A 26,065-nucleotide genomic window follows, 5' to 3' on the forward strand; every position below is an offset into this window, starting at 1 on the left:
CTGTATGAATTTGCAGTAGGAGTCCAAGACCCTAAGATTATGAAATTATAATGAACTTCATGGCTGTCCATTCACTAGATCTTTGAACTTTAGAATGATAAAGTAATTTAGTATTGTGCTTCCTGCTTAGTATTTAACTAAAGGTAACTATATCTTTTCCTGGGATGGATAAATTCAGTGATGATGTAGTAGATGCATCAAAATTGGAGAAAATATTAGAGAGGGGGAGAGAGAGAGATGAAGAGAGGCTGATCCATCATTGGCTTGCAGATATATTGGACTAGCACCATCTTCTGAATGTTTAGTACATTACAGCTTTATGTCATCACTAAAGCATTGAAGGACATTAAAAAAAATCAGTTTTGAATGTCAGTAATTGTAGTGCTGTATTATGTTTGTTTACACTGTGCTGAGTTTATAAAATAGTTAAATTAAACCAAAACAAAGAATACTTATAGTTGCATTAATAAGAAATTAAGATTTTTTTTCCTTCCACTTTTTTAATCTATGTCCTATAGGGTAGATCTGATATCATAAGGAGGCAAATTATTATGTGAAAAAAATTATTTATTGAAATCCAGAAACTTGCTGCTAGTACTTTTAACTACCTTAAGGTATTTTTATGTGATTTCTGTAATTCTGATAATAAAATTTCATGCTGAATTAAAGAAGAGTCTGTCAGCAAGCTTTATTTCAGAGTGCTTGAGCAGTCTTTAAAGTTTGGTATAATAAAGTTTAGAAACTATTACCAAAGTGTAAATTTGTAATTCTAAAGAGAAATACATTTTTTTGAAGTTAGGCTCATAGAAGTTCATTCATCCGGATGAGTTCATAGAAACATTTGAAAATATATATTGCAGTCATCATAGTAGTTTGTGCTTTTCATGTACTGCTCTATGAAAAGTAGTGTTATGTTTGTGAGAGAAAATGTAGATTTTAAATAGTGTAAATTTTTTACTGAAAATGTTGTTGAAACATTGGTAATTTGAAATGAAGTATCTTTTTAGACTTTTTTGTTCTCTCTCTCTCTCTCTCTCTCTGTGTGTGTGTGTGTGTGTGTGTTTTTACTATTCTTGAGAAAAATGGTGGATCCAAAAAGTGAAATACTGTATTCACTATTTATAGAAACTTTTAAGAATGTGAGAAGAAATGCTGCAACTAGAGTTTCAGAGTTACAAAATAATTATTACACATTTTTGTGCTATTGTATTTGGGTTATGTTACTTAGTTAATAGGATTGCCGTTTCTCTGATATGGTCACCCTAATGCTACTGCTGTAGTATGCCTAATTTCATTAGACGTTTCGTTTTCTGAATGCTGGTGTGTTAGTGTGTGCCTGAGAGAACTAGCATTCTGGTCTCTGTAGGACACATTGTTGCTGGGTATCCCGGATTATGGTTTGTGTTGAGTAAAGATTGATATGTTTTGCTTTTTCAATGTGGTTCTAGAAAGTAAGTCTTTCCTAGCTGCTCTTGTGCTGTGCTGATCACCGTGACTGCTTAGTGATCCTTATAACTGAACTAATACAGCAAGAAAAGTCCAACTGGGGATTTTCTTCAGTCCCGACCGTTTTCTTGTTTCTCCTTCTCTCCAGGAAATAGCTATTTAAAAAGATGTTTGAGTCCAAATTAACAGCTTTAACTTAATAAGGAAGTGAAACTAATTGCCATCAAAATTCTCATTGGCGCCAAGATTAGAAAGCCTGAACACAGTGTTAAAGAAGACGACAAATGATTTGGTGCATAAAGCGATAAATTCACGGTTCAGTAGAACTTCATGTGATCTTAGGCAAGGCTTTTAATTTATCTTTTGATACATAATTCATTTTTCCATCTGTAAAAATAAGGACAGTATTTGCCTAATCTACTGGGAAAAGAATCATCCAGAAAATGATCTGTTAATAACTGCAAAGTGCTTATAAACTGTGGTGATAAGGGCCGTGTAAGAATCTGTCTGTCTAGATGAACAGCAACAGTGAACAAACTGTCGTCTTCCCAGGGGTAGCTTGTAATCTTAGGACACATTTCTAATATGGAAAGTAAAAACTGATTAACCAAAGGTGTGAAACTGAAGTACATTAAAGCCCTGTGTAGATGATGCTTCTGAGAGAGAAAGTAGCATTAATCTGTTTTAGCTTAAGCTAGGCTGTTTATTCTTCATACCAGTAAGCACAAAAGCATTACATGCTCTTTCCTTCACACCTTCACTTGACTGGTTAAGCTTACCATAAGGGAATGTTTATTTACGTACGTACACTGCAGACAGGAAACAGAGATACGTGGTAAATTTATTGCGTGGAAGTCTGTGCTGCTGCACCTAAACTGCTGGTACTCAGATTAGTGCATTTAAAGTTAGCTTGGTCATCTCTTTGCTATGGTGCTGTCTGCAGTATAGCTGCATCTTTAATGTGCTTAGTCACTTGAGTTGCCGGGTGGGGAGAGAATGACAGGGTTGACACACGGCTTTCATCCCCCTCTCTTGCTCTCTGTGTCTTGATGATATCTTTTTAAAAAGCAAAAAGAGGGAGAGTTGTTCCAGTGAGGTTTTAAACCCAAGATAATATTACAAAGTAACTCAGTTTGTATATTTGTTTTGATAATACCATCTTTTCTGAACATTCGCTTTGTTTCCACAAACATCTGGATTAGGGGTAGGGATAAGAAGAGTAGATGTCTAAGAGAAAGGATCACATTCTAACTATCAGTGTAGTCTTAGTCTGTTTAGTCAAATGATAAATGGTTGCAAGAATTTCTGCCAAGAATTTACTGAGAAATGAAAATGGGAAATGTCTAGCTGAGAAAAAAATATTCTTATATTCTCTTTAACTATCTCTTCAAGCTGTGTAAATCAGTCATCTGTGTCATCCTAATTTTTAAAAGAAACTTGGGTATATTTTCTTTTTTCTTCAAAAGAAATGAACTTAAATATGTAAAGATGCATGCTGCTTGTATTTGTGAAGGCTAACATATCTTCGTGAAAATAACTGCCGTCTACCAGACATTCTGCATGCTTGCTGTTAGGCAGGAACCCTGCCACACTGTGTTCTCCATAGTTAGCCGCAGCTGGTATGCTGAGATGCTGAGATCGGGTATTTGTTTCTTGCTATGTCTGCTTTATTTTTTTTATTTATTTTACTGAAACCTATTTTAAATCTTGGAAATGCCTAACGTCATGTCTTCTAAAGATGCACAAGAACCACTATTTTTTTCTAACTTTAGGAAAAAATGCTGTTATCTTTTATAATCTATTTAACCGTACTTGAAAATCTCATTTGATATGGAATGTTTTTATGTAGGCAATATATTCTAAAGACTACAGTTACTTCTATAAATACAAATCAAATGAAAGAGAAGTTGTCATGCTATACGTATTTTCTTACTCTTTCTTGTGTTAGAACAAACTATTAGCCTAAAATCATTAACCTGATCTTATTGTGTGACTTATTCAAGAAGCTCATCATAGCTTTTGTCTCTTCGTATATTTTTCTTTTAGAGGAAAGTGAATTCCACATAGGCTTTGTACAAATAAATTGAGGCTCTTAAGAGTGGTATGCATGCAAACAGGCAAGCCTCACTTCACAGTCAAGTCTGTTCTTAGCTGAAGAGACTTGGAAATTGCTCACCTTGCGTTTCCTATATTAGGCATAGATTTTCTTGTCTTTTTCTGTTACCCTGCAAGAATTTGTCTCTTGCTTTTGAAAGAGCTCAGGTTATAAATTCGGCATTCAGAAAGTTTTGTTTTTCTTTAATAATTGACGTTTTTGATACTTTAGATTCCTTAAAGAGGAGGAAGTGTTGCAATGCTTTGTGTAAATTACAGGTGTTTTTAAGCTATCTTTTTTTTTCTTTCTGAAATCAATAATTTCCTGTTGTAGCTGGAAATGTTAAATATAGTTCTTTAAAGAGCAGCACCAGCTATTATTACTCCGTCTTAGCAAGTCTTCTAATACAACATTTGATTTGTTACTATATCCTCGTAGGGAAGCATCAGCAGTAGAGTGTACATGACAGTGAGAAAGTAAACACATGCTTGCAATCAAATTAATGTATTTCATCTGTCTTCAACTAATAACAATCTGTCATGCTATCTATCTGAGAAGGGGCATAAACAGTTTATTTTGTGTTTGGAATAACTTCCTGGAGGTAGTTAATGTGACATGTAGTTTGTCTGACATGAGTATAACCAGATCAACACTCTAGATGTTTTCTTGATAACCTAAAAAAATTACTGAGAAAATCTGTACTGGAACTATATTTATATTTTGTTTCGAGCTTCCTTAAATCAGAGTAGTGGCATAGTTTTCAGGACTTCCCATGAAAGAGTGTTCTTTTCTTGGCACTTACACAGTTTTAGTGTGAGAAAAAGATTGAAAGTATTAATAAAAAATTAACTATAAAAATTGCAGTTTGCACTCTGACATTTAGGCTTGAGTATTCAGCTTCAAATAAAGTGTGTGCTATATTAATTTAAAATTACCAAATCCACTCATATTTAAAAAGCTAGGTAAAACACAAAGTCTGATAGTACTACAGAGAAGTGATTTAATGACTACTCAGTGCAATTTGTTGTTAAACTATTGATTATTAATTCTGCATATTTCTAGTTACTCCTTAAACTATATCGGATAAAATTATTACTTACACAAAAAGAACTTTTGTGTCCAATTAGAAAATGCGAGTGCGCTTGCTTGGAATTCTAACCCATTCAGATATTCTTTAAAAATTCAGGCTTAATTAAATAGCTCCTTAACTTAGTGGGAAAACAGTAGGTTACTGGTAAGCAGGGCAATAAAAAACTAGAATTTTTTGTTGTTTTATTTTCTTTGGAGTGACGGCAGAAGTAGAAGAAAAACTGGGTAGTATTGCTTATGGCACTAGAGGCCTGAGAGGGGTTCTTTTTGGCCAGAGCTGTGAGACTTGCCAAACTATGCTCTGTTGAGGTGTTATGAGGCAGAGCTCTTTTAACAGACTAGATGTGATAAACTGGACAGTAAATCCTGCTGCCCGGTATGCTGCCCTCAGTATGCATCATGATTTCTGCTTTACTCTAAGGGATAGTGGATATTTGGGCACATCTTAGGAAAAAGCTCTTTTTTATTCCCTTCTTCATGCACTTTTGCTTATGCATGGCAGAAGCAGAACCTTCACACTCTGAAATTAAACTGCATGTTGAACGCTGTATACTGTCTGAAGATAATACCGGGTAACAGTATTGGCTTAAGCTCTGCTAGGTATTCAGGTCCTAGAGCTAGATCTGTTCTTAAGAACTCTATCTGAAATTATAGTAAAAAGTAGGATGAAAAAGAAATTATCAGGTACAGCCCCCTTTTTTATGACCCCGGAGTATTTTCAGGAGAGAAAGTATGTACATAATTTTAAGCACATGTAAATCAAATTAATAAATTATTAAAGCATTTTACTTGTCATGTCTGTGTGGGCTAATCGTGATAGCTCATTACTTAAACATTATGTAATTGTATACCTTGTGTGAACAGCTGCAAATACTTTGTGGAAAGATTTATATTTTGTTTTTCACAGCATACTATAAAAGAATATATTTTTGTGCCCTACCACAAATATAGATATTTACTCATAAGTTTAAAACTAGCCTTAATTATATTAAAATATAAAATTGTTGTAACATCCATGATAATTACAAAACTAGGTTGTTGTAAATTCATTTATGTGTTAATACCAATTTTAGTGGCAAACACTGTAATTATTGATAAAAGAAAAAGTTTAGCTTAAACAAGAGAACTGGCCATTCATGACAGATTACCTCTCAGTTATTATGATAGCGAACTTTGAAAGTGAAAGACTATCAGATTTTGGTGGAGAGGTGTCCCTTTAATGAAACTCTATGGACTATGTCTTTAGTGTTTCACTTCATGCATGTGGTTTAGAAAAGGGTTAGGTTAGTTATCGCTGGTGTAATCAACTGAAATGAATGTATAGTGCCTTATAGTTTACAAGTGTAATCTCAGTGATCCAGGAGAAATACCAACAAGCTATTAAACATTTGCACTCGCTTAACATACATTATGCATGCTACTCTGCTGTTTATGCCACTTAGAACAAGTACTGTCACTATTTTTTCAGCTGCCTGGAAGTACCCGTACAAGCTATGTATTCGTGTTTCTCCCAGAATTACTTGAAAGAAAGATTCATGCAAAAAAGGATGTTTTCTTACTTCTGAAAACTGTAGTTTTACATGGAGTTCTTCTCCAGTGTTGTTATGAAAGAAGAGACGGGCAGCCCTATGGCGAGGGGAGATAAATAGCACGAGTAGCAGCCTTTACATTCTGCATAAAAGATGTTCTTGTTCTGTTGGGTTTTTAACATATGTGCAGTTATTGCTTTGGTAACAGTATTTCTTTTTTTTTTTTTTGAATCAAAATAAACTTATCACATTTTGGGGCATTTTGATTATAAAAACAGAGCATTCATCATTTGACTGACTAGTGATGTATATTTTAAAATGCTTACCAGCTTGTTTGTACCAGGTGTATTACTCTTATAATACATATTTTATTATTGCCTTTATATTAAGACGATACAGCTGTGGAATTTGATACCATGCTTTATTCCTTGAAGCAAACTCTAGTGATCTAATAATATTTGTTCTAGTTCATTTCATTGAAGTGGGTGAGCAAGACTAGTATTTAAACTGCTTGACTACTGGTTTTCCATAGATTTATGGTGTATTAGAATGGAAATGATCATTTGTCCCTGCACAGTGGTGCTAAGTGGCTTGTTCTAAGCCTTTCCTATCCTAGAAAAATGGTGCATACATCTAAATAGCGTAAGAGAAACAGATTTGGCATTAATTTATTTACCATTAGTAGTTTGAGTCTCATGTCAAAAATAGCAGAATTATTCAATCAAGACTCAACAGCTATTCAACAGCTGTGTGCTGAAGTACCCATTTGTGTTTTATGTAGCACTTCCTTGTATCTTTCTATTCCTGTGCTGCTAGTCAATAAAATAAAATTTCACTGACTTGCTCTTAATTTCTCCTGTAAAGTTATATAGCAATTTGATTTAGAATAGATTATTTATACTGAGTTGTAAGTATTTGCTCAGAATTTTTCTCACTGTCATATCGTATGTATAGTCTAGCACAGTGCTGTCTTTTCCATTTTAACATAGCATTGTCTATGGACTTTTCACTGCAAATAAGAGTGAGATATAGCAGCATTTGGAAAGATGATGGAAATGTTGTTTATATAAATTAACTGAAGATGTGATTTAATCAGATCTCTCTAGGCCTATCTTAAAACCATTATTTTGTCTCTGTCTGCCTTGAAGTTGCACTTTTTCTCCACAGAGCTGGCTATAATAGTATTTAAATCTTTTTCCTTCCATGGATTCTACAGTATTACTCTTACCTGTTTTTCTCCTCACATCTTCAGGAGCTAGTCTGCTACTAGAAGGAGTATCTGTGGGATTTCTCAGGAGTGCCACAGGTTCTCTCCCTGATTCTGTATTCTTTTTTTCCTCACTTGATCTCTGTTTAGTCTCACCTACAAATCAGTATCGAACTCTGTAGGTAGGGGCTTCCAAAGACAGGAGAAGCCAGTCTTTTTGTAAGCCTCGCCTACTTCTTTTTGCCACAGGGGACACTGGTCTATGCTAGTTTCATCTAGCAGGAGAGATCAGCACGGGGACCTGTGTCTGGCTTGGTAGAAGTCACATCTGAATTCCAACTATTCTGATTTTGCTAGTATCTCTATGGGATACCTGTACATATACACATATAGATCTGTTACTTATGGAGAAGCAATTTATCTTGCTAGTTTTAACTGAAACCACTCGTCACACCAGACAACCTGAAAGGTGGATGTTTAGTTTGATTATAAAGAAAGGAAAAGTTAGGCTCTTGATTACTAAGCTAGAAACAAAGCTACAGAAGAGGAAAAATAAGACAATGAGTGATCGTTTGAGAGAATATCTGACAATTCTGTTTTTTTTTTTTGTATTGTCTCACAAACTTTTTGGTGCATATTTCATCTATAAAAATGAAAAAATGGCAACAGTACATGTTGCAGATGCCTCTTATTAGACAGGGACTTCAGAATGGCTTTGGGCTATCTCTTTCTGTCCTCATCAGGCTGATCATAGAAACAATCCTATGATATATTTCTCTTTCCATATCTTTGTGATGTCCCTCTGCTTCTCCTGATTTCAATTTTGATGTCATTTATTTAAGTACTCCATTTAATGCAGATATGGCAAGTGGTCCCTGTGTTGTCTAGAATGATATTGTATTCCTATTACATTTTAACTGTTGTATTCCTTCTGCTTTAGCTGGTCTTCCTGTTGCTCGCATTTTAAAGACTTTCAGAATTTTAGAAATCATAGATCAAAGAAGTATTCTGTAAAATTCACACATTTTGTGGTTGCTTTAGCTTTTCATGAGTGCAGTACATGATTTTATTAATATAGGTGGCAGAGTTTGTACCTAAGCACTTTATCCAAAATACCTCTTTGTAACATTTGTCTGTTATAGGGTTCCATTGTTTTTTGAATGGTTATCTTTCTTTTTTCAAACTGAAATCTTTGTGCCTCCTTTTGACATTTCCTTGTGGCTGTCTAGCCATCAGTTTAAATTCTACTCGATAAAAATAGACCTCAGTTTTCTTCTGCCATTGTTGTCTTTTGCATTCACTTCAGATGAGTAGGGTGGTTGCAGCATCTGGTATGTCAACTTCAGTCTGGGCCTTTCTCTGAATTTTCATGTTCAGTCTGTGTCAGAGTCTTGCACATTCTTTCTTTGTGACTTTTGTTAGATACATCCCATCGTGCCCATTATCACAGTTAAAACTTTGCAAAATTACGATTTTGCATCTTAATTACTGAAATTCCATATTCTTGGTAAATGCAATCTTATCTAGTCATTCAAAATATTCTGCAAGATCGTTTTCCTGCTTTGTAAAACCAGTCTGTATGTATCATTCTCTCTTTTCTTTATCGCTGTCAAACTTGCTTTGCCTTTAAACTTTTCATGGCTCATGTGCACCCTAGTATCATCCTTTGTCCCAAAATACCTATTCTTGCTGTTAATTGATTCATCATACCAACCCACATTTGCCAGCTGTTAAAAGTTTTTTTTTTATGAAGTCCCTGCATTCCTCATAAACATCTATTTAGAAAAGAATTTTTCTCCTCCAAATGCTTTCTTGAAGTCTTTTTGCTGTGATATCTACATAAAAGCTGGACAAGAGTTAATCTCCTGGTGTGCTAAGAATTTTGTCTGTCCAGCTGACCAAAAAAAAAAAAAAAAAAAGTACTGGAGGGTAATTATTTACTGTCTTTCAGCTGATCTTCAGTAACTGTCTATATTGTGCTGTTAGCCTGTGGCAAATGCAAGGTAGTTTGAGTTAGCTTAGTCGTCTTTCATTGAGTGCAAACTGCAACTTTTTATAGTTAAATATTTATTAACGCTTGAAACCCCTTTCTTGTACTAAAACTGTGCACTCTTTCATTGAGGGCTAATGTAACATGAATTGCCTTGCATTTACTGTGGGCTGAGAGTGTGCACATGGACAGTTACCTGGCAGTTATCTGGCCTAACAGTAACTGTACAGTTCACAGCCAACTGCCCATAATTCAGAAGGCACAAGGTGAAATAGTCTCGTAAGTGGGGAGAAGGACTAAGAAATAGACAAAATTCAGAAGTCCAATTTCCTTTTGACTTTTCATTTCCAGTGTATTAGGTCTTAGGTTCTTATGTGCTTTTAATTTCCCTGCTGTAGTAAATATATGCTCCATTGACAATGTATTATTCTTGATATTTCCACAAATCGAAAATAGGAAGCCTTTGGGAATATGATTCCCAACGTGACGGAGGCATTTTCTTCCTTAAAACTCATCAACCTTTAAGCATGCTCTAGTGTTCTCGTTTCTATTCTATATTTCTTGGGAAAGAGAGGTTGAGAGAATTTTTTGCTTGTGTTTACGGACTTACATGAGCATGTCATGGTATTAATGGGGATACAATATAAATGGCATTTTTTTTGTTATTATGATGACTGTGTGTATTTAAATGTAGTTAGAGTTAGGTATTTAAAGTTAGGATAAAACTAAAGAAAGAGTGACATGAAATTTGGAGGTGGGGTTAAGGTTCCTTTAAAATCTTGTCAAATAAAAATAAAGGAAATGTTTTGTTTTTCCCTAGATAGTAATCTCACTATTGTATTTTCAGGCTTCACTTAAAGCTAATATGCGAAGACTAAAAATAATAGTTAAAAATGATATGGCTTAGACAGTATACTGTATTTTATTCTTAAAAGCATTTCGACAGAGGTTCTCTCTTCTGGTAGTTATTTTTAAGAGAAAAAAGTTAAGCAGCTGCTGTATTAACTGTATGAGGTTTTTTTCAACCTCAACTTTGGGATTTATCTTAATAAATATCTTTGTTCTTCCTATTTTCTGTGAAATGAGATATATTCTACCCTCAATTTTATGGAAAAAACTGTACTATAAACATTAGTGTTAATAGCTTAGTATTTTAGTCCTTCACAAATTAATGCCTGTGGTAACTGGATGATTTTAAGCCTGTTCTTATAAACAAGGCCTTACTGATGTGCAAGGAACAGTAATATGTGGCAAAAACTTCACATTAACCAAGGTAAGCAGTATAAATGGGGTGTAGGAATCCCCTGTTAGACTAAAAATCTCCAAGAGAAAATCTCTAGAGCCTACAAATTAAAGACCTCCAATATCACTTTAAAATAAAGCCTTTTATGTAGTATGAGAGCATTTTTTCAGCTGATAATCAAATGACACTATTATGCAGGCTTACTAGATTTGCAAATTTACAAGTTTTTACAAGTCAGTTGGGTCCCTTCCTCAGGAAATCAGTTTAAGTTTTTTTTTCCTGTATTGACTCAAAGAGCCTAGTTGTCCTTAAATCCTTCTGAATATATTTGCCTTATAATTTGACGGCATTGAGTCAACACCCTTATAGGAACTGTAGTGCAATAAAAAGAGAAACTGTTCAATATAGTTTCCAGTTACCTTAGCATCAGATTTGGAGAAATTGGAATGTACACAATAAAACCCGTGCAAAACTTCAGTTCCAAGTTGGTTGTAAGCAACCAGTGCTTTTTAATGTAAAATATTGTTTGAAAGTTTTGCTCTACTTCCAGTAGGTGTATGATGGTAAAAATGAAAACAACGCATGTGACTCCTGAAATAGAGCATTTTACTTTTCTTACGATTTTGTGAGCCATGTCGTTGTGGAATTGAAAACTCCATGTACAAATAACTGAACATCAATGTTTTTACTTGGTTCTTTAATTTAATGAATATTTTTGCTCTACCATATTCTGCAATAAAATTCTTTATAACTCATTTGCATTTTTTTTACTTGGAGAAAAATATGTAGGTCCAGACATGCTTGGCGAGCTCTACTTTCATTTTGTAAGAGTCTTTAGATTACACTGGAATATTCAATATATATCATGCTTGCAAAGAGAACGCTTGGAATGTAGTTCTGTCTCAGATTTTGTATGTAGTTAGTAGTAAAGTCATTGCAAACTGCTTGTGTGGCTCTAAAAAGGCATTTGTCTTTTACTTCAGATATAAATTTATTGCATTTGACCATACTATTTAAACTGTAATTTCATTTTAGTTTTACAAATAAAATCTATTGTAATGGGTTATTTTTCTTTTGGCAAATGATAAAAAGAAAGAAGCTTGTATCTGTATATAAAGAAGAATATTATATCTGATGTGTTTCCAATGAATATTTTCTAAGATATAAATAAATAGGCTCCATTGTAATAATTTCCCCTTTTTTTATTCTTATTTTTTAGTTGATTTGGAGCATATGCGCACAGTGAAAGTTGACAAACACCAACGATTTTGTCAGGAAAACAATTTCAGTAGCCATTTTGTGTCAGCCAAGACAGGCGATTCTGTAAGTAAGAAAACTAGTCCTTGTAGATTTCTTTTTTTTAGAAACTTGTTACTCTGAAATATGAAGCAACATTTTTTTTTTTTGTACTGCACATATCAAACCATTGAGAACTTTGACTGCTAAAGGTACTTTTTGCTTGCCTGCTTGCATGATAAATGGATCTTTGCATGTATGTATGTCATGTATGTCCTTTAATGACAGTGGCTTCTCATCAGATTTGAAGTTTGAGGTATTGATTTTAATATGAAAATGGCCTGGCTTGTATATCAGCTTGAGAAAAAATGAGCCGGCTGGATCTCTGTTTGCTGTCAGCCTGTAGGTAAATGTATTCCTTTGTCCCAGGTGAAGTTCCATCTGTAGACCATCAATATATAAACTCTCAATAGTTGAAAAAGTGATGAGACCCTGTTGCAATCAAAATTTTTAATGTGGGTCCTCAGCAAAGAGAGGTACTCCCTCTGCACGTTTATTGAAATTTGAATATGCTGCTCTTTTGTAATGCTTTGCAGAGCACATTTTTGAACAATCACTTGCCCCTGAGCAATCTGGGATATTTATTGTCATTGAAAGAACATGGAAGAAAAGATTCTTTTTCTCAGCTGACTGTATCAGGCAACTTAAATTTCATTGTATTGTTTTGCTTGATATTTTTCACATACTTAATGACTTTGTTACTCCTGATTTAAAAAAAAAAAACCCAAAAAACAAAAAAAACCCAAAAAACCAAACCTCCTTAATGTTTTTTATGACAATATAATTTCTTTTTGTATTATTTAATAATAAGACCATGTTCAACTATGTGGAAGTATAATTTTGTAACAAAAATGGAATCACTGGTTGTTTTAAGAGCTTTAATGAAAGGTCATTTACTTTTGCAATGGACTGCATAAGTTTATAAGATACTAGTTACTGTATAAAGGTCTAAGAACACTGCCATTACAAATGCAATGAATCTTGTCTGTCCTTGCAGGTTGTGTTAAATCTGCCAGCATGGGTTTTTCTTTAAAAGTTTGAAAATTCTGGCTTTTTATGTTATAAACAGAAGAAAAATGTATCTCATTTAGTGAAGTGTGCATATAAAAAACGTATTCCTTTTTCACAGAGATAGCCTTTTTTGGGGAATTAGTAGGCAAAATAGCAGCTCTTTTAAAAGATTTATATAGTTAATATTACAAATGATTAATGAATCTTTATTATGTTTTTGTAATTGATTCATGAATTACAGCAGCACTCATTTCATATATATACGTGTGTGTATGTATATATAGTTTCTGTTTCAATATCTGCTGACAAAAGAAGATATGAGATATAGTTTACAATAATTCATTTTTAGTTTCAGTGTAGATTTAAATTAACTCTTTAACTGTTACTGCATGCTGGCATTTCAAAATCTTCCAGAACTCATTTGTTTGGGTAGTTGTATTTACCCTAGACAGTGATGTGAAAGAGGCCAATCCATTGCTACTGTGGTTATAGACTAGAAGCATCTTAAATACTCAGTTAAGGTGGATGAGATTTATTTGTTTTGTTTAAATCCTATCTTTCCAACAGGTTCATTTGCAAGTACTCATTTTTTGTAGCATAAAGAAGCCCAAATGTCTCCTTAGAGAAGAGTTAAGTTTCATGAAAGACTTACTGTAGCTTAGTGACGTTATTGTCCACCCCCCTGCATAACTACAGCACTGAACTCATGCCTGAGGTTTTGTGTTCAAAACATCCTCGTGGCAGATAATCTAGCTCAGTATACCTGAGAGCCTGGTGTGGGTTAAGTAGATATCTGGAAAAAGTATGCCTGCTTGGGACTGCCCTTCTTGCCATGTGGATGCTGGTAGAATAGACCAAGACTGGACCAAGTAGTTAGAGAAATGATTTAGGAAGCTACTGCAGTTTTTGGGTTATGCCATCAATTACTTGCTGACTTCCATTTTAGATGTAATAAGAGATAGTGTGAATGATACTTTTTTTTTTTTTTTTTAAACTTTTCATTGCAAATGACTAAAAGCACTTGCATAAGTTTTTCCTTGGACATGGTTACTGCCATGATGCAAAGCAATGTGTTGAGCTCAGTTGCACAACCGTGTAGACAGAAGATGTAGCTTTACACTGCAGTATTCAGCAGCAGTACCAGCTCAAGCAGTTCCTCCTTCAGATCTGTTGTGTTCTGTAATCTGGTTTAAAATGCAGCTGCCTAAACAGTCTGGTTGGTGGACTGGGTTGAGATGAAATGAAGGAATTATTTAAGATAGCATTGCCACCCAATGCTATCTGTCAAACTGTGGCCAAAGACCAACTCTGTTAGGCTGCTGCGTGCCATACAACATGTTGTTGTTTCCTGGCTATTGCTGTTCAGTCTAACACTTAAAATGTTCTATAAGAATCTTCAGAAAAAATGTATCATTGCTTGGCTGTGATATTGCTAATCTTCTTTTTTTTTTTTTTGGTTTTTTTTTTTTTTTTTTTTTTTTTTGTTTGCAGTAGAGGTTTTGGTGATGTTGATGCACAATTCTGTTTTGAATTTCAAAAACCTGCATCTCTATTGCACAATACATGGGTAAAAACGTTTTTGTGCTAAACATTAGTGAATACACGTATTCATATTTCATGGCACTGAGAGTAGTATTTGAGAGATGGGTTGTATAAAAGCTTGTTTAAACTTAGGTCTCTGGAGGCAAGGTAGAAGTGTTGCCTAACAATCTAGCATACTGTTCATTCCTTGTACCATTGTTGAGTTTTCTCCATTTTCAAACAAAATTGAATGTAGCAGATGAGATGAGGTTATTTTCAGATCTGTTTTGTACAGGTCATAATTTTGTGTATCTCATTGTTTACAGTTCAAGAATGGTTTGATGTATTTGTAAAAACCTTGAGGATGTCTGTTTTTAATCATTTAAATTCAATTTAATTTTTTTCCATAGGTCTTCCTGTGTTTTCAGAGAATTGCTGCTGACATCCTTGGCATCAAATTAAACAAAGCAGAAATGGAACAATCACAGGTGATTTTTCACAAATACATGCTTTTCTTAAATATCTTACTTAATTTTCAATGAGTACTTTTTATATATATATTAATAAATTTCCTTTAAAGCAAGCTGCATCTGTCATCCTGGAGACAGTCATTACCTTTCATAATAGCATTTTTATATAATCTTCATATATCCAGCATGGTAAACTTGCTGAAACAAGCATATGTATGTTCAACAAATTAGAAAAAAGGGTAGTTTGAGCGCTATTTGTTTAAAAATAATTTCTAAGAATTTTTTTACATACTAAAACTTCTCTCTATATCTGCATATACAGGTAGCATGGAAGACACTCTTAAATATACATTACTGTACACTGATACTAGAAATGTTTTTTATGATAATTTTGTTCTTTTTAAATTCTTTACAGATTTATAAAGAAATTTGATTTTAGAGCATTACAAGTTTAAGTAATAGAGGGCATGAGCTTCGGTGGGTGGAAATGTTGTAAACTGATGTTCATTGTAGGCATTTAGGGGAAAAATACTATTGTCAGTCACACAGTTAGGAATTAACTGTCAAATCCTATGACTGGGTGATCTGATTTTAGGTTTTATTGAGAGTCTGTATAAGGTAGGAGGAGAACACAAGTCTTTCCTAAGTAGTTACTGTCTGCCCCAGGGAGGGAATGGTGACTTTTTAAGACTGCTATTTCCTGTCTTATTGTGAGGTGCAAATGAGAAATGAATCCTCTTTTGGTTCAAGGTACCCATTCTCAACAGCAGCAGACCTGAAGAATCGTGCGTTTGGCTGGCTATATTACAACTCCCTGGCTTCTGTAATTATTTTCCTTCACTGTTCCAGTCCCCAATAATTTCCTCCTAAAGCAGTTTCAGAGTTTTTGCCCTTGTGTTTCTTGTTTTGTTCTTTGCGTTATGAGTGTTATCTTGGGAGATTTTCTGGTATTTCCTCTGCTGTAAATAAGGGCTGAGAGAGGAGAATATTTCCCAGCAGTAGGAGGGAAGGTCATCTAGAAGGTCCTTCTCCATTCTCTAATATTGATTTGTGATGAGTTAGAGATGTGAATATAATGTGATTTTGCTGTGAACACATGGCAAGACCCAGTTGTGTGTTCTGCTTCAAACTGTAACAGAGTTTTGTTCCTTTTCTTTTCTAAAGAAGATTTCATGCTGTTCAGTAATTGCTCTCATTAGAGCTATTTTGCATGTGACGATGTTTTATACCATGTTGAGTTAGTGGTGAAATTAGTGAATTAATGGTTTTCAGTATTTTTTTTAATTTAAACTGTAACTTTATTAAATTAATTAAAATGTGAGTACTTGCTTACCTGTATCTACCAGAGCTGGAAAGCACTTAGTTTATTTTAGTGAATGTTAGGAGAACAGAAATGTGTTAATTGTTCAAATAAGCAACCAAGCAAGAGGTTTTCTGATTAAAACCTCTTTTCCCATACTACCTCCTTCCCTGTTCCTGCTTTTAAAAATAATTTTCCTGCCAGGAAGACTGTGTGCTTAGGTTTAAACCAAAAGCATTTTACAAACCCAGTTTCAGAAACCTCTGAAAACAAAGATTACACTACTGAGGCAAACCTTACTGTATCGTGACATTTAAGACTACAATACAGTTATTTTAAATTTACTTGTTAAACCAAAAGGTGGCTATGCTGTTGGCTTAGTATCCTGGAATTGCTAGTTGCTACTAATATTAAACAAGTCCCCCAAAATAAGTCAACAAGTTTATTACAAAAAGCAAAACATTTCTTATGTACAGCTTGGTCTCCTGCTTCTTGAAACACACAATAAATATATAATTTCTGAAAGTGTTTCACCACGGTAATGTTTACAGTCCGTGTTGAAGTGGTCAAATAGAAAACTGTACTGCAAACAGTAAAATGGTGAAATATACTTAGAGTGCATACCTAACAAGCAAAGCAAGAGAGCTTTGAAAAACTTTAAATTGTAGGCAGAGAAATACTGTGTGTGTCTTTTCAGTGCTCATTCACTGCTAAGGTGCCCTCCATCTATTGTTCTGAGCTGCATAATGACTTATGTATAAATAATTCGTCACATAAAGAGTTCTTTAATTTTTCTTTGGTTGTTTAACTTGCATTGGAACATCAGTCTTATGTTAGGTCAGTCTGTGTTGTGTGAGAGGAAAAAAATCTTTCTTCTGATAATTTGGGTGAAGGTTTTGGATAGATACACAAATAAATTAAAAAGAGGATATGAGAAATGGGACAGCATTTATATGGAACATTTGTAGTTTTCTAAAGAAAGCTTCTTCTTTAAATAAGAACCTGTATATAACACTGAATCAAGAGCCCATAACTTTGTGTCAGATCTGTATCAGCTTTAAGCAGACTTCTTTCTACCTTAGTATTATAATTTCAATTCATAGTTTTGTTGACCAGCTCATTGGAACATGCAATACATGGATTAGACAAAGCTAATATTATGCAAATTGTGGTGGCAATAGCCTATGGCTAGATCATTTGCATAAATTAAATAGTGACTGTGGCCCGTGCACACTACTGTTGATATGAGTTCAAGCTGTAGTGGTTTTGAAACAAAACAGAACCCTAGGCCTGTTAGTGGAGTTGGATAGAACAGAAACTTCATTGTCTTGCCATTCTGGTAGAGCAGAAGTCTCTACATGGTGGGGTATTGGGCATGTAGCTGAAGAGTGAGAGCTGTCAAGCAACAACTGGTCTTTGCGAGGTTCTGCTAATCAAGCATAGTTTCAGTCTATTCTGAACAAGCAAGAATTTGTTATTGGCATAACATTTGTTCCCTTTGAGTACTATTTTGAGTGGGCAGTAGGAATTTCCCAAAATTAAATCAGTGAGAAACCAATGGGAATTGTTTTGGAGCTTCAGTCAGTTAGCAGTATCTGCATGTCCATTGTTGTATGGAACTGAATTCCCTAGCCCTTGCTTGATATAGTAAAGGGAAAGTCTCTGCATAAGATAGGAGAAGGAAAGCTTTAATTTTCATATCGTCAGAGAGATGAATAGAAGGACGTTTCTTGAGAGGAATCTGTATTTATTAGTCTGCAGTGGAAAAGCCTAATTGAAGTTGTATGTGGATGCTATATTCCAAAAGTGTGGAACTGGTCTCTTGGCTGGGAGGGAGGTGTTAGATGATCTTTACTGTTAGGGAGTTAAAGTGGTACACTAGAGCATAGAGATGTGGAGTTGGTTTCTGGTTTACCACAGACTTTTTGTATGTCTGGGACAGATCACTTAGTGTGTCTTTTTCTTTCTTTTTTTCCTTTTTTTTTTTCTTCCATCTGCAAAGTGGATATTAGGCTTCCTTACATTGTAAAACAGTTATGTGAATGTGTTTGTTAAAATTTCTAGGCATTTAATATTCTAGCTATTGGAGTATAAAAGTATCTAGATAGATATTATAAAGAAACAGAAAAAGGAGAGAAAAAAACAAAAGAAGTGAACATGATTCATCCTTAAATCAATAAGCATACAAGCGTTGACTTGGATTGCATGTTTCAACAAAGAGTAAAATATATTTTAGTGTTACAAATGTGCTCTACTTGCATCCTGGATTATGTCTTTGAATTTTGAATATTTTGTGTAATATGAGGATAAAATTAGGTTTCTTGATTTTGAAAAATGAGAAAGTTGTTGCTTGAAGACATTTGTCAGAGAACATCAAATATCTTCAAATGTAACACATTTAGTCTAGGTGATAAATAATGATAAAAATGAAATACTGAATTTGTGTAAATCATGGATGGGGAAATGCTGTGATTTCTTTATTATTCTTTTCACTTTATTATGTCTGTCTTCATTATTGCTGGTTGTCTAATACTGTGAATACTCTTTAAAAATATTTCCATCACCTGTGATTTTATGCCTGAAGATCATGTTTCTCATGGTTTTAAAAAAAAAAAAAAAAAAAAAAAAAAAAAGTAATGGTCACTGGGAAGATCCTGTAAATGATTCACGTGTCATTAGAAGTAAGTAATAGGAACCCAAGCATTATTTTAACTCGCATGAATTTGTGGGACTTGACTCATGAAACATTGTCAAACTGGCAGAACTATGGAAAACCTTGTGGCAAGATGGATGTGGTTCTTGGTCCCCTTCTAATCGGCAGCTTAATGAAGTTAATTGTTAATTAAGTGCAAGAACAAGCCTTGGAAATGAAGTCTTTATCACACGTTGTTTTGTAGCAGTTTAAGATGTTAATGCAAGCCAAGCTATTTGTTACTGCCCTCTTGCTGGAATTTATCATTTCCACAGCAGAATCAGAAAATGGAAGGCGATCATGTGCCTTGGCCACATCAGGGTGAAGTTCAGCAGCTTAACTTAAACGGCTGATGAAAGCTGTTTTTAAGTGAAGTTGCCAGACTTTGCGCTGAAGCGGATGAGGTGCAAGTACACGTTACATTCCACCAGCTCTCCTCTGGCAGCAGTGATCTCCAGCAGAGACCTAGAGCAGACATTTAGGGGTGGTCAGTTTTTAAACTATCACAGCTAGAGCTGCTAAATCTTTTCTGTTAATGTGCTGAGATGACTGTTAATCAAACCTTTATTTAGTCAAAACTGTGGTGAAACAAAGGAATAGAATACTGTTTATGCGTGCCTGGAAAGTAGAGAATGTTTTTGAAGTGGAACAGTTCCAAAATAAGTCAGAATCTGCAATTTTCTTATTTTCAGTCCTCAAATTGCTCTCTCTCTCTTAAATCACAAGGGTCCGTTGAAATTTAAGGAAATAGATCCTTTACTAATCAAATGTTTTTCTTTCTATATTTTTTATTTTCAACCATGGTATAAAGACTGCATGGGGTGCAGCTTTGTTCCTTGGCTTTGGCAAGAGTTAGCATTTTTGTAAGGGATATATAGTTTTCTCTTTAATTAAATGCCAATTTAGTAAACCAAGGTATGTGAGTGCCAGCTTTGTGCAATAAAATGTTTGGCAAATATGTTAGATTTGGAATTCAGAGCACCTGCATCTATTAAGTGGATTTCTTCTGATTGTTGACAGTGGTTTGAACCTTGGCATTGATATGCCTGACCTCCAGACTGATACAAAGATGCCCAAGTTTTTATTTAGTATAAAGTTAAAAGATATATTGCAGTGGTGTGTGTTTTTTCTCCTATTTAGCTGAAATTCCTTTAGAAAATCCAAGTCATTTATGTTAGTCAGCTTCCTGCTACAAAGTGACTAAACATGGGTCACTAACCTAACCCTGTGTTTACATGATGGGATTTAGACCAATGTTTCGAGGAACAATTAATTGCCCACTGATTGCAAGCATTTTTTTTTCCCTCAGCTCTAGTCAAAAGATTGGTATGAAGAAACTAGGTCCTGTGAGGTCAGATAACACTGTTTAATGCTAAACCTCCATCTACCGCCTTACGTGGGATTTGGCAACCTTTCATTTGATAACATCAGGCCAGGAGTCTAGTAAATCATGAGTGTTGTCCACCAGATAAGATAATATTGATCATGATCAATTAAACTCAAGGAGAGTACATCAGCAGCTAATAAATCCAGATCCTTTACCAGCCAATTTGATCATTATTGCTTGTTTGGCATAGAGGTTTTATTTACAGAAGTAATTGTTAACATATACTGTCTGTATGGCCATATAATCAATTTTACTAGTGTTTCCTTTAAAATAATAACAGAATTTAATTTCTCCATTTTTATCTTGAAAATGTTGTGTAAAAGGTATTTAAGAAAAATGATTAGATTGCAAACATATTTCATAGCACACCTCCTTTGTTACTTTGTTCAAATTGTTATATGAATTTTTCTCCCTGTACATAAATACTGTATTAATATTCATATTTTAATGGTACTGTATGTCTTTAATGAGGAAAAGGAGGCTTTTTTGTTTTTATATGAAGTAAAGTTTTGGTGAAGAAAATCAAAGCTTACAATAAAACTGTTACATAGAGTATGTGTAGTTATAATGCAATAGTTATGTAATGGAATGGGAAAGATGCATGCATCATTTTAACATAGTTATTGTATTAGTTGATGGGAAGCTCATTAATACAATGTCTACTTACCTTAGATATAAAGGAAGAGTCCATTGTCATCTTTTCTTTCATTGAGTTGTCTTTGTTTTTATCCTGCACCTTCTCCTGTCTGAACTTCAACATTTTTATTGGTTGGACATATTTCACTTTGGTGCTTTTAAAAGGCATGCCATTGAAGAAGCTTGAGAAGCAACTCTGATGCTAATAGTGAAGCTTCCAGCTGGGCATGTTTTTCTTGTTCAGCATAGGACCTGAAAAGAAATGTACTTTGGTTTTGCTTCTGCATAGTCATTTTATGTCATTCATTCCTTCTTTTCAACTACTGATCAGACTTTCCATTTTTTCCTTCTTTTTTGTTTTTGCATTCTTCTCCTTGCTCTCTATCCATTTTGTTGATACATGAATAACAGCATGTTGTCAGGGCAGAACTAGTGAGATATCCTGAAGAAGATAACCAGCGTCACAACACTTCCAACTGCCAGAGCAAAATCTGCTCAATGCAGTAATTCAGGTATTGATGTAAAAGTTTTTCTGTTTTTTCTGTTTTCTGTTTTTTTTCTTCCTCAAGGTGTGTTGCTTTTACATGAAGTAGTAACTGTGACAGTAAGTTCTATTGGAAAATGTATTTTATATCTATAAGCAATAATAGCATATTAGTTTGGAACTTAGCTTACCATTACATAATACATATTTCTAATAGCCAGTTAGTTCATAGAAACTTTGTAATATTACGCATTAATACATTAGGAAGGGCTTTCAGTGCTGAATATTCAAAATGTTACGTAGCTGCCTGAAATGGAAACGAACACAAAGTTAAAAATCTTATGTCTCTCTCCTCATATAGGAGAGATCAAGCGTCCTGTCAAATGCTTTGTAAATAGAATGTGTAACACTTACTGGAGCTGTAATAGAAAATAAATGTTTATAGTATGCAGAGGCTCATTTTATATTGTTCTTTAGTCTTTCTGCCTAACAAAGCTTTTTTGAAATGTGGCTGTTTTTGAAATTTGCTTTGAATTCTGTCCTTATTTTCCTGTGAAGAGGTTGGTGCAAAGAGGGAAAAACAGATTTACAATTTCCAATTACAGTGTAGGCATTTATTCATAAACAATGCATGCAGTAGTCCTTACAAAACAAATACTGTTTTATTATTTCCATATTATTATTTCCACATAAAACAATTTTCATGAAAGAAAGATGCATTGATTGCTTTTGCAAAGGAGTCCCGTTACTGTATTAGCCCTGTAAAATTGTCCTGAAAACTTGCTAAGTCACTTCTTGCTGCTTAGTATGAATAAACTGGTATTTAGAGTAAGAATTAGCGCCTGATAAGACTTTTTGTAAGGTGCTGAAGAAAACTGAATTGTCTGTTCTTCCTGATTTGTTTTTTCTTTCATGTATGATAGTAAAATACTTGTTGAATGCTTTTGTTTTGTGTCTGATTATTGCTGTGTTTTCTTTTATAACAGAGAGTGGTGAAGGCAGATATTGTCAACTACATTCAGGAACCTGTGACAAGAACCGTTAATCCTCCTAGAAGCTCAATGTGTGCAGTTCAATGACCATATTATTTTTCTCTGTATTGATACCTTTGGCAGTCCTCCTACCTTGACACAGGCTCCAGGATTGCCAGGAACTTTGTTTTAACAGTGACCATCGTTGCAATGCAAGTAGGGGTTCCAAAAACATGTTGCACCATTGTATGTTGAAAAGCAGCAGGCAGTCTTTTGACTGGCCAGGTTTCAAAGATTAGACCACACACTTTGGAAAATTAAGATCTATATTCTTTTAAATTATATATCAATAAAGCAGTATAACTGTGTTTATACATTTCCTCCTCTCTATTTGACTGATACTGGAATTAAGTTGGATAAGAAGTCCTGCATTTTAAATACTTTTAAAGACATCACTGCTGAAAGGTATTTTGCCAAAGCATTTTGTCTTTTTTCCCCCCTGCCTCCTGTGATCTAAACTGACACTGATCAAAATGTAACGTGGAGAAGCTATTGTTGGAATAATGTTGAGCAAGTAATATATTTTATCTAGGGATAATTGGGAAAGCATTCCATTATTATATATATTTATATATAGCGCAAAATGTATAAATTGTATCCAGTAAGAAACAGTGCTTGAAATAAAGCTGTAATACGAAAGTAGTTACTTTTTTGGAGTCTTAAGTTTTCTCCATGGATGCTCTGAAGAATGCTAGCGTTTGTGTATTTTTATTACCACATCAGCACTACTTCCTGCAGTAGATATGCTCATATGTCTTCATGAATATGGATGAACCTCAGTTGGCAGTTTGGGCTGTTAATGTTGAATGATATATTCAGCATGCATTAGGAACTGTTGATAGATCAATTAGGATCAGTCATTTTTAATAACTAACTGAATGAATGACTTTTGGCCTGGTACTCTTTTCTTTCTAGTTCAGAGTGCAAGACACAAAAAGCTGACTACTCAGTCCTGTCTGCTCTATGGTCAACACATTTCTCCTCTGCTCTTTTTCTAGAAGTCTTTTAGATATTCAGTTCTCTCCTGGCACATCTGAATAGGGAGCTAAGGAAAGAAAAGAGATTTCAGCAAACTTGATTTCAGCAGAGAAACCTAGAAAGCTTTTCCTGTTGTAAGTCTAGAAAAAAAGCACAACAAAACATTTGGAGATTAAGAAAGTTAATGAGACTGAGCAAAGGGAGCTTGTATATCACCAGTGAGAAATGACAAGGTCCTTCAAGTGAGTATTACTATAAAACTCTCCAAGCAAGTGCTTAATGGTTACAACAAATGTGTTTAAAAAAAAAAAATTTCAAATGGCAAGAATGTGCTATTTGATACTATCTTGGTATATTCCAAGTTCTTTGAAAGGCGAAGTCATTTTTTAAACCATTCAATATGCAGCTTGACTAACAGTTTTATAACTACATGATAAAGATTAAATGTTGTGATATTTTAGCATTCATATGTGGGAAATTCACAAAAACAAGTTGAGATACTGATAAGTTGTTCTAGACTGAGCTAGGTTTGAATTTTCAGGAAGTTATTTATGCTAGCATTGCTGCTTGTGTTCTTGCTTCTGTCCTGTGGTAAACATTATATAGCTTTACCTTGTAGTTAAATGCAGCTGAAAGGTGAAATATCATTCACTTACAGATGAGAAAACCAGCTTAAGCAGATATCTCGAAGTAGCTGGTGAATTTGCAAATTTATGCTCTCCATAGCATGTAGTAAGCTTTTCATCTGTACCCTCAGATTTTTTTTTGTTTGTGTCCTGAACTGGGTCTGCATATTCAAATATTCACAACAACCGCCCCTTCTGTGAGGACCTGAGCACAACCTCTTCAGACAGTTGAAGAGCCATCTTTCTCTAGTGAATGTGAGTCAACTTCATAGTCCTGCTCTCGAGTGATATATGTAGCGTGGTCCTAAGATGTGAGCATTCTTGACACTTCAGAAAGTTTTTTACATAGAAATAAGATTCCCATCAGTCTGTATTGAAGGCATATCAAAGATCTTCAGGTACTTAATTGGCACTGATCTTGTCATACTCCATTCTTTTCATTGCTGCTGTTGCTGATGGGGAAGTACTGTATGCAGGACCAAGACAAGCAAATGCTATGGTAGTTTTTGTTCCCTGTGTGCTTCTGGCATGCAGGCACAGATGGTGGGAGATTCATAATTCTAAACTCATGCCTTCTGTAGAAAGCTACCTGTGTGGATGTGATAGCACATCATTTATTCAACAAATGACATTAGCAGTAAGTCAGCTGTAACAAGGAATCCTTAAAGAGTACAGGTCTACTCAATTTTTTTCCTTGCAATGTAAACTGAGGCATCCAGTTTAGAGGTGTAGAATGTCAATATGACCTGGCCTCAGTAGATTAAGATGAGCAAAAATTGACTGTTTTTCTTATAAAAACTTCTCTAATCTTACTTTTCAGAAGAGAATGCATTTTCCTAGCTTTTAAAGTAATGCCCATTAGTAATTAAATAATAAAAAATTTTGCTTTTACACTTAGGAAAAATCTGCACTATGAAAGCTGGTCCAGTCTATTTTACAGCTGTATTTTACATCTCTAGCGTATCATGATCTTTTATTCTCAGTGTCTGCTTTTCTAGCTGTCTTTGACTCTGGCTTCCTTTTGTGCTTTTCTCTTATTGCTCTTCTCACTGTTTTTTGTTTCAGCCCTACCTTCTCTGAACATATTTGTGTTTACATTTCCAAGCCATTCTCATTCCTTCTCCCTAACATGTATGTATGTTATTTACACTATGATTCGCTTGTCTTCTATGCCCCCAGCCCCTTCTTTTGCTGCCCCTCTTAACCTCCTCACATTTTCTGTATTGTATACTGACTTCCACTCTCCCTGCCTTTCCCTAGCCTAGCTACTCCATTTAGATCCATTACCTGTCCACATTTTAATCCTTACAAATGAGCTTTGCTCTTTTCACTCAGCCCTGGGGACCCCACCCTGAGTCTTCAGATTCCAGCTGCAGTCTAAATCCTTAGCTGTGGTAGCTGCCTTTGAAGTATTGCAGCAGCTGTTGTTACAGATTTGGAGGTGCCTTTGCCATCTGTAAGGCCTAAGTTCCACAAGGCTGAGCAGAAAGGTCAAAGATAATTCTGGAGGATTAAGCAACCTGGAAAGAGGGGGTAGAGTCTGCCCTACACAGAAGGCAAGGGCTATCTGGAGACTGAAGTGATAGAAACAAATTTACTCAGAGAGATGTGGAGTGGGGAGGCAGGCAAGCCATCACCATGTATCCAATATCCTTCTGTAAGCATGTTTCATTTATTCCTGATCCACATTCACATACAGTTGAGTTTAAGCATGTGCCATGTTAATCTATCTAAAAGTCTCTTGCAAGGTGAGAATTGGTTGAAAGCAATTCGACAAACAGTGATGAAGTTAAATAATGCAACGCTTGCTAGAAGTGAGGCCACAGTTTGCAGAAGCATTGATGCATCTGCTTAATTTCTGTGATATCAGCGGGGTGAAAGCATTTTCTCTCCTGAAGTTGAGGTCAAATAAAGGAAAGAAATTTGTGCAGGCGCTGATCTTACACAGATCTACAGTGATGAAGTGATCTGCCTGCTCAGAGCTGTTATAACTAATCATTTTGGTAACAGCTCTGTATCTAAAAATTGTTTTTA

General features: G+C 34.8%; 1 protein-coding gene across 4 annotated transcripts in view; it reads left to right on the forward strand.

Annotated features, from left to right (window-relative positions):
• The window catches only part of RAB28 (RAB28, member RAS oncogene family), a 65,187-nt gene extending 42,118 nt beyond the window's left edge, over positions 1-23,069 (forward strand). For 2 of the 4 annotated variants that reach the window (XM_026122010.2, XM_026122013.2), the window contains exons 5-7: positions 11,819-11,922; positions 14,838-14,915; positions 15,648-18,767. In XM_026122010.2, the coding sequence (XP_025977795.1) occupies positions 11,819-11,922; positions 14,838-14,915; positions 15,648-15,767 (302 nt within the window). In that variant the 3' untranslated portion in view covers positions 15,768-18,767. Of the gene's footprint in view, positions 1-11,818; positions 11,923-14,837; positions 14,916-15,647; positions 18,768-21,323; positions 21,425-22,382 lie in introns of those variants that run through there. The other 2 variants (XM_026122011.2, XM_026122012.2) reach the window with 2 other exon arrangements.
• Positions 23,070-26,065: the final 2,996 nt, after the last annotated feature.

This window comes from Dromaius novaehollandiae, chromosome 4 (genome assembly GCF_036370855.1).
Source record: "Dromaius novaehollandiae isolate bDroNov1 chromosome 4, bDroNov1.hap1, whole genome shotgun sequence".
Taxonomy (NCBI): domain Eukaryota; kingdom Metazoa; phylum Chordata; class Aves; order Casuariiformes; family Dromaiidae; genus Dromaius; species Dromaius novaehollandiae.